At 45.8% G+C, this 8915-nt stretch overlaps 1 protein-coding gene across 5 annotated transcripts in view; it reads right to left on the minus strand.

Annotated features, from left to right (window-relative positions):
• Window positions 1-8481, minus strand: part of LOC139019533 (ankyrin repeat domain-containing protein 26-like) — a 110179-nt gene extending 101698 nt beyond the window's left edge. For all 5 annotated transcript variants that reach the window (XM_070428549.1, XM_070428555.1, XM_070428543.1 and 2 more), the window contains exons 1-3: window positions 8071-8481; window positions 1018-1132; window positions 684-857 (exon numbers count right to left, since the gene is read on the minus strand). In XM_070428549.1, coding sequence (XP_070284650.1) covers window positions 684-857; window positions 1018-1132; window positions 8071-8318 — 537 coding nt within the window. In that variant the 5' untranslated portion in view covers window positions 8319-8481. The remainder of the gene's footprint in view (window positions 1-683; window positions 858-1017; window positions 1133-8070) is intronic.
• Between the last annotated feature and the right edge of the window lie 434 nt (window positions 8482-8915).

Below are 8915 nucleotides of genomic sequence, written 5' to 3' on the forward strand. Positions count from 1 at the left end.
CCTACCCGTGTCAGCCAAGACCATTCCTGCCAAGATTGCAGTGGTGATATGTAATGTATGTCCAGAAAAAAAAGCAGGTGAACAGCTTTGCCATCACCTGCTCCCTATGTAAAACTACAACCCCGCTGAGGAGCTACATGAGGCTTACATGGAAAACCCCAAGGTGGTATGTGGCTGGCAGAGTGGCTACGAGCATAAGTGGGTGTACTTGCTAGATGTTAAGACATGACCTGACTCTTTCTGCAATCTTCAGGACCTTGGGGTCCTGGAGAGCTCAGGGCCTGTGGACTGCTGCTTCCCCTTCCCACTTGCACTCCTCCAGCTCCCCCTGCTGAGTACTAGGTCTCCTCCTCCCACCCATCCCCAAGAGCACCCATTTCCTAAGCCCCTGCCCGCATAAGAGCCAGCCCCCACCATCACTTCATTCCCCCAAGCCTTCAGTCCTTTGTGGGCTCTGAGCCTATCACCCACTCCCAGGCACTAACAGGAAGTTCTTCCTTCTGGAGTGGAAGGGAGACAGAGCTTTGCTCCTTCCGTGGACACTACATTTCTCCAACCCTCCCTGACTGGGCTTTGGAGTAGTTTCCATGGTGTCAGGGTCTGACCGTGTATGTATATGAGAAAGAAAATGCTTTTGGCTAAAGTAAAAACATGTATTTCAAATATTTTGAAAATAAAGTTACCTTGTTTCTCGCTTCAATATTTGCCTTGAATGAAAGCAGCCTTTCCACTATAGCTATATTTTGACCAAGGACAGCATAGTGGAGAGCAGTATTGCCATCGATGTCCATTATGTTTGGATCAGCACCATGGTCTAGTAAAATAGTTACACATTCCTCTTCCTGGCTTTGTACGGCCTGTCAGTATTATACCAAAAAGTAGATTATAAATTCTAATAATTTAAAGTAAACATTCCACAATTTTTACCAATAACACAGTTAAACGAGATACATTCATTTTTATCCTAAGTAATTGAATCAAATCCACCTCATGTTGACATAGTTGGCTACTACATACCTTAATCAGAGCTGTCCTGTTTTCATTATCACAGAGGTTCAACAGGCATTTTCTGTCTGCTAGGAGAGTTACCACTCCTGGATGGCCATTGGCACAGGCCAAATGTAGAGCAGTCCTAAGAAAGTGAAAGGACTCCTTAGGAATTTAGAGCATACTATCTCAAAACATACAATTACACATGTAATTGTAGACATTACATGTTATCTCTATACCTTTAAAACAAATATTTATTTAATTTTCTTCTGGAGACAGTACAATAGTTATTAGTTCTTGTTAATGAAGAAGCAGCCTATTTGAACAGAGAGAGGATGACCTGGGAATTCAGCTCAACTTGTGTCTGATCCTATTTTAACTGTCATGTATTAGCTACCTATCATTTGGCCTTTCTGAACCTCAATTTCCTCAACAAAATAGGGATAAAAACAGTAGTAATCTCACCCAGCTGGCATAGCTCAGTGGTTGAGCATTGACCTATGAACCAGAAGATCATGGTTTGATCCCTGGTCAGGGCATATGCCCTGGTTGTTGGCTTGATCCCCAGTGTGGGGCATGAAAGAGGCAGCCAATCAATGATTCCCTCTTATCGTTGATGTTTCTATCTCTCTCTCCCTCTTCCTTCATCTCTGAAAGGAATATAAATATATTTAAAAAAATAGTAGTGATCTCAGAGATCACCATTGTTTGCTTAAATAAAAAGCTAAGCAGTGTTTACTATTGTTCCTAGCACAAAAAATCTCAATAATTTTTAGATTGTATTATTATAATTATTACTATTGCTACAACTTTACAAAGACATATCAATTAAGTAAAATCATATCTACTTTGCAGATGTGTTTTAAGAATTAAAAGTACACTGTATTTCAATGATTCTAATATGCTTATTTTTTCACATTTTAACATCTCTGACATTGGGATGCAATTTATAATTCAGAATGTCTTACAACTATAATTGGCAGCAACTTTAAAAAAATTCTTATTGGTATATTGGGCATCATATCATCCATGGTGTCTTATGTTAAGTGAAATAATGGTAAATACAATAGACCTTTTGCAGTTCTAGTCAAACGGTTAGAATTAAAACCATTTTTAGTTCTTAAAAGCATTATAGAAAAAGAGGACTAAAATATCAAAACAATAAAGTATTTTTTTAAAGTAACTTTTACTTTGGTCTTCAAGAAACTTAAAGCCAAAGGAAACTCAGAATTCAAATGAACAGGGATGGCTCATTTTATTCAATATTTAGATTTATAGATTTATGAAAATCAGATATTTCCAATGATCAATATTAGTATTTAATACTAGGATACATTTTCAAAAGAGCAGGTAGAGATTATCTTTTACAATTTCCTACCTTCAGAAATACTTTGGTTTGAAAGGATGAAGAAAAAGCTTCAATTAAGATTAGGTCCTAATACTTCCATTTTAAATTTCTCATTTGATCATACTGGACAACATGAAATTTTTAAGAATGAAATGGGCCTGGGAGACAGATTGAAAAGGTCCTAAGTAGAATATATCTGCTAGATAGCTATTCAAGTTATATTTCATGAATAGATAAATTGAAAGAATGAATAAATTTAGTTGGAAAGTTCAATATTTTTAAATAATACTTTTAAAAGTAAAGCAATACTTTTGCAATAGTAATAGTAACATATTTGCTATGTTTTATTGTAATAAGAACATAACTAAATTATTAATTTACTAGAGGCCCGGTGAACAAAATTCGTACACGGGTAGGGTCTGGCGATCAGGGCCAATCTGTGGGGTGACTGGTGGGGCGATCGCGGGCCCCTGGGGCAATCGGGGGGCCTTTGCTGGCACCCACCTTGGTTGGCCTGGGGCCTGTGGGCTGGGAGCAGCTACTGTGTTGAGCACCTGCCCCCTGGTGATGAGTGCGCATCATAGCAACCAGTCGTTCCGCCATTCAGTCGATTTGCATATTAGGCCTTTATTATATAGGATAATCACTTATATATTATACTAGAGGCCCGGTACACAAATTCATGCAGGGGTGGGGTCCCTCTGGGTGGCCTGCAGGGATCAGGCCGAAACCCGCAGTCCAATGCCTCCTGCAGCTACTACCTGCCACTCCCGCTCATCCCGGCCCCACTGTGCCTGCTGCGGGCTCGTGCCCAATCAGTCCCGATTGGGAGAGGCTTGTGCTGCTACAGCAGTACTCACCAGCCATGAGCCCTGCATCTGGCACCCTCCCAAGAGGAGTGGCCTGCGGGATCGGGCTGAAACTGGCTCTCCGACATTCCCCAAGGGGTCCCAAATTGCGAGAGGGCACAGGCCAGGCTGAGGGACCCCACCAGTGCATGATCCGGCCAGGGAGGGACCACGGGAGGGCTCCAGGGTGTGTCCAACCCATCTCACTCAGTCCTGATCGGCTGGACCCCAGCAGTAAGCTAACCTACCAGTTGAAGCATCTGCCCCCTAGTGGTCAGTGCACATCATAGTGAGCAGTTGAGCAGCCTTAGCATATCATTAGCATATTACGCTTTGATTGGTTGTTCGGTTGCTCTGCCGTTCGGTCTATTTGCATATTACCCTTTTATTATATAGGATGTAATAAAGCTATATAAAGTAAAAAAATGTGTACAATTAGATACATACATATACTCTATAAACACAGATAAAAAGATTCCTTTTACTTCTGAAGAGGTAAAAAGTTGTCAGAAGGTGCCAATTCTAAAAACATTTTTTTAAAAAAAGTGAGGAATTATTTTTTATCTATGTAAGATTCATATTCCTGCTCCTCCCCAGGATTATTTCAATCATAATATACTTTTACTAGAATTTCTATACTTGTTCATTGTAAAAATCAGATTTTTTAAACTGGAAATGTTCAGTTATAATACAAACTAGAGGCCCGATGCACGAATTCAAGCATGGGTGGGGTACAGCTGGCCCACCTCAATCTGGCCCGATCGGGATGGGCTGGCTGGGGGGAGGGGCCACAGTCAGTTGGCCAGCTGGCCCAACCCCTGATTGCAGTGGGGGGGGGGGCAATCGGGGGCAGGGCTGGTCAGGGGGAGGGGCCACAGGTGGTTGGCCAGCTGGCCCAGCCCCCACTTGGGGTGGGGGCCAATTGGGGGTGGGGCCAGCCAGGGGGAGGGGCTGTGGGCAGTTGACCAGCCAGCCCCTTCCCCGATCAGAGTTGGGGGGCCAATCGGGCGTGGGGCTGGATACAGGTAGGGGCTGTGGGCAGTTGGCTGGCGACCCCACCACCTGGTCCAACTCCTGGTAGAGGGGACAATTTGCATATTAGTTTTTTATTATATACTAGAGGCCCAGTGCACAAAATTCATGCACTTGGGGGGGTCTCTGAGCCCGGCCTGCACCCTCTCACAGTCCAGGAGCCCTCAGGGGATGTCCGACTGATGGTTTAGGCCCGTTCCCAAGCCAGCAGTGAGACATCCTTAGCGCTGCTGCAGAGCCGCTGTACTCGCCAGCCATGAGCCCAGCTCAGGGATTCTGGCTGAGCGGTACTCAGCCAGACTGACCACCAGGGGACAGCTCCTGCATTGAGTGTCTGCCCCCTGGTAGTCAGTGCGCGTCATAGGGACCAGTCATGCCACCGTTCGGCCGATTTGTATATTAGCCTTTTATTATATAGGAAGGATGTTCAGAAATAAATTTTATCACATTTTGCACATTTTTTAGCTAATATAAGATCAGTCTGTGTGTATGGTTAATCAAAGTGATTTTTGTCTCCCTTTCTGAACTACCAAAGTATATCTTTGCATGTCAACATATATCTCTTATCTATACAACCTTCAATGGTCATATATTATTCCATCCTATAATTTTGAAATAAAATCCATTTATATGAGTTCTTCTTAATACACTGCTATTATGAGCAGTGCTGAGAAAAACAAATTTTATGTAATTTAGCTAATCTACACTAATAAAAGAGAAACAGGTAATTAGTGTACGACCGCTACCCTTCCCACTGGCTAATCAGCATATCCTTATGCAAATTAACTGTCAGCCAAGATGGCGGCCCGGCAGCCAGGCAGCTGGAAGTGAACATGAGGCTTGCTTGCTCCAGTGACTGCAGACTCCAACGTTCCCCGCCTGACTTGCAGGCCTTTGAGCTGCAACTCTAAGAAACATTGTAACAAATATAGAAGCTAAACAAAACCCCAGAAACCAGCTTTCAGCCAGCCGGGATCTCAGAGCTGGAGTTATACATTGTTTTGATTATAGAACGCAAACAAACCAGAAACCTGCTTTCAGCAGCGGAAGCCTCAGAGCTAGAGCCAGAACTAAAGCTGGCCCAGAATAAAAAAAAAGAAAAAAGAAAAAAAGGAGCGGTTGGGAATTTCAGTCAACTGCCAGCCTGAAAGCAGCCCTCAGCTCCTCACCCAGACTGGCCAGGCACCCCAGTAGAGACCCCCACCCTGAAGGGTGTGTGACCAGCTGCAAACAGCCATCATCACCTCATCCAGGCTGGCCAGGCACCCCAGTGGGGACCCCTACCCTGATCCAGGACACCCTTCCGGGCAAACTAGCCGGCCCCCAGGCCTCTATCCTATATAGTAAAAGGGTAATATGCCTCCCACCACTGGGATCAGAGGAGCCGAGAGGCCTCCTGGCACTGGATCAGCATGACAGGGGGCAGCGCCCAAACCCCCTGATCGCCCTGCAGCTCTGTGTGTGACAGGGTGCGGCGCCCCAACCCCCCCCCACCACACACACACACAGGCCCTGCTCTGTGTGTGATGGGGTAGAGCCATAACCTCCCCATCGTCCCTGCCCTGAGTGTGACAGTGGCAGTGCCCCAACCCCCTGATCGGCCCTGCTCTGTGGGTGATAGAGGGTGGCGCCCCAACCCCCTGATCCGCCCTGCTGTGTGTGTGACAGGGGACGGTGCCCTAACTCCCCTATCGGCCCTACGCTGTGAGTGATGGGGGGAGCTCCTCAACCCCCTGATTGGCCCTGCTCTGTGCATGACAGGGGGGAGCTCCCCAACCCCCTGATTGGCCCTGCTCTGTGCGTGACAGGGTACGGAGCCCCAACCCCCCTGATGGGCCCTGCTATGTGCGTGACAGGGGGCAGCGCCCCAACCCCCTGATTGGCCCTGCTCTGTGCGTCACAGGGGGTGGCGCCGCAACCTCCCCATCGACCCTGCCTTGAGTGTGATAGGGGGCAGTGCCCCAACCCCCCAATCAGCCCTACCCTGAGTGTGACTGAGGGTGGCATCGCAACCCCCCAATCCGCCCTGCTCTGTGCATGACAGGGGGCGGCTTCTGAGCCCGATCAGGGGCTGCACCTAGGGATTGGGCCTGCCCTCTGCCACCCAGGAGCAGGCCTAAGCCAGCAGGTCGTTATCTCCGAAGGGGTCCCAGACTGCGAGAGGGCACAGGCCGGGCTGAGGGACCCCCCCTCCCCCCCTGAGTGCACAAATTTTTGTGCACCGGGCCTCTAGTCTATAATAATAAAGGCAAAATATGCTAATTAGAGCAGACATCCTTCCGGACTAAGCTGGGGCTGCAGCTGCCATGGCTGCAATGGAGGGATCGAGGCAGCCGCCCGTGGCTGAGAAGGCCTACTCTTGCATGAATTTTGTGCATCAGGCCTCTAGTTATTTTATAAAGATATTTTAGTATAAATAGAATTAATGGGCAAAAATAACATAAATTTTTAAATGTGGTACTAATAAACAAGTTGTCTATTTGAAAAGTCAAAAGCAACTTAACCTTTAAGCAGCAGTATAAGTACCACTGCTGGTCATCTTCACAAACTTTGTGCATGGAAAATGGTATTTCACTCCTTTTCTTACCAGTGACACTAAATATCTTGTCCTATGTCCATCATTCCCTTGTACATATGCTAAAAACACTTTGTCCAATTTTAAATGAGGTTTTTTTTCTTGTTGATTTCAAAGTCTCCTCTGTAAAATAAAGATATACTTTTTCTCCAATGTGCATACATTGTAAATATTTTGCAAGTACATCTTCTTAATATTACTTTCTTAGATTGCTCAACCTCCTATTTTTCTTGCTTTTGAGGTCTTTGTCAACTTAAAAAATATATATACACACATATATATATATCTCTATATAGGCACTTATGTTTTCTTCTGGTAATTTTCATATTTTGTATATTTGAAATTTTAATCTATATTCCATCTGGAACTTATTTTTCTGAAATAAAATCTAGCTAGTTTTCTCCAAATACTTAACGATTATTTCGCAACCATTTATGAGTAAGTCATCTTTTCCTACAAACATGAAATGTCACCAGTATCAAGTTCTAAAGTTCTTACATACATTTGGGTGTTTAGACATTTCTAATCTGTTCTAATCATTTCTGTCTTTTCAACTATTGATAGACAAATAACTTGTGGAAATTTATAACACATGTTGATATCTAAAAGTGCAAAGCTTTACCTACTAACTACACAGTAATTTTCCTAATTTCACCACAACAATAAAGACAGCATGTGTGACTCAAAAATTTTAAAACCATACTTTATTGTTTATGTAAAATTAATAAATATAGGAAGAACACACATTTTGAGAAAATGAATCTTCCTATTCAAGACCACAGCTATCTTTTCACTTCAAAGTTCCCTTTGGAGGTCCCTCAATAAAGAACATAGGTGTACACTGTTTTATATTTGTTATTGGATTTTATCTGAAGAATTTTTAGGCCAAAAGTTGATCTATTATGGGAATTATTTCTCTCATTATGCACTTGCCTATAATATACAGCATTATGGTATAAAAATGTGAACATCAAATATATAATGCTAAATATACTTAATTTCGTGTCTATTATTGCCATTTAATTAAATCACTTAAAAATGTCAGTACGTGCTCTGTAAGAGGAATTAGGGGCGGGTCCTTAAGTTTTGTTCTTGCTGCTCATAAAAGTCGGCCTGGGCGCTAGACCCCTGGTAAGGTGTCCACCACCGACCTGCCCGGGGCGCGGGAGGGAAGACGGCCCGGCACCTAGGTGACAGCAGGGCTGCGCCCACCTGCGGAGCCGGCCGGGGTGCGCTCCCCCCAGGGCCGCCCGCGGGAGCCGCGCAGGCCTTATTACCTGTTCATCTTGTCTCTATCATTCAAGCCATTTATCCGGAGCAACAGAATCTGCTTCACTTTGGCGACGCTGCCCACGCTGGCCGCTCTGTGGATCTTGCCCAGGTCTCGGTCTCGGACGTGGTACCCACGCTGCGAGGCGCCTCTACCACCACCCGGCGGCCTCTCGCCCAGGCTGCGCCCTGGGCTGGTGGACGCGGCCAAGGGCGACACGCCCTTCCTACTCCCAAAGCCAAAGATCTTCTTCATCGCAGAGCGCCTGACGGCTTCAGCGAAGCCTCACCTTCCCCTCAGCTTTCCGCGCCGCCCCCCGAGTCCAGCACTATGGCTCCAGGGACGCTCCTGAGGCCACAGCATCCGGCCGGGCAGCGCCGCGGTTTGAAATCTTTCAGCCTGCAAGGATTTAACCCAGCAAAGCCCTCTGCACGCAACTGCGCGTGTGCGCCTCGGAGCCCACGTCACTGCGCGTGCGCACAAAGTCCCTGCGGCCAGAGCTACCCAGAGCGCATGTGCAAGGTCCAGACTTCTAAAATCTCAGGGATTGCTTCTGGGCACGGTTCTAACATCGATGGGAATTGGCCGAATCTTGTGAAACATTTGCAAAGGTTAGACTCACCCCAGCGGAAAAGGGAGTCTTTACCCACTGGGGCTAGAGTGGCGTGGAACTTAAGGATGCCAAAGGCCTTCTCCCCCAGAAAGCTCCCCTAAAAAAAATCTATAAGTCTTTTTGTTCCTCTTCCACATCCCTCTGGGCCCGTCTCCAGGGAATTTAGCGATGCACCAACAGAAAGATGTTCCACGTCATTAGAGATTGTGGCAATATGTGTATACAAGTGCAACTTTCTG

Source organism: Myotis yumanensis, unplaced genomic scaffold (genome assembly GCF_028538775.1).
Source record: "Myotis yumanensis isolate MYYU_CA2020_CCGP unplaced genomic scaffold, mMyoYum1.0.hap1 SCAF_1, whole genome shotgun sequence".
Lineage (NCBI taxonomy): Eukaryota > Metazoa > Chordata > Mammalia > Chiroptera > Vespertilionidae > Myotis > Myotis yumanensis.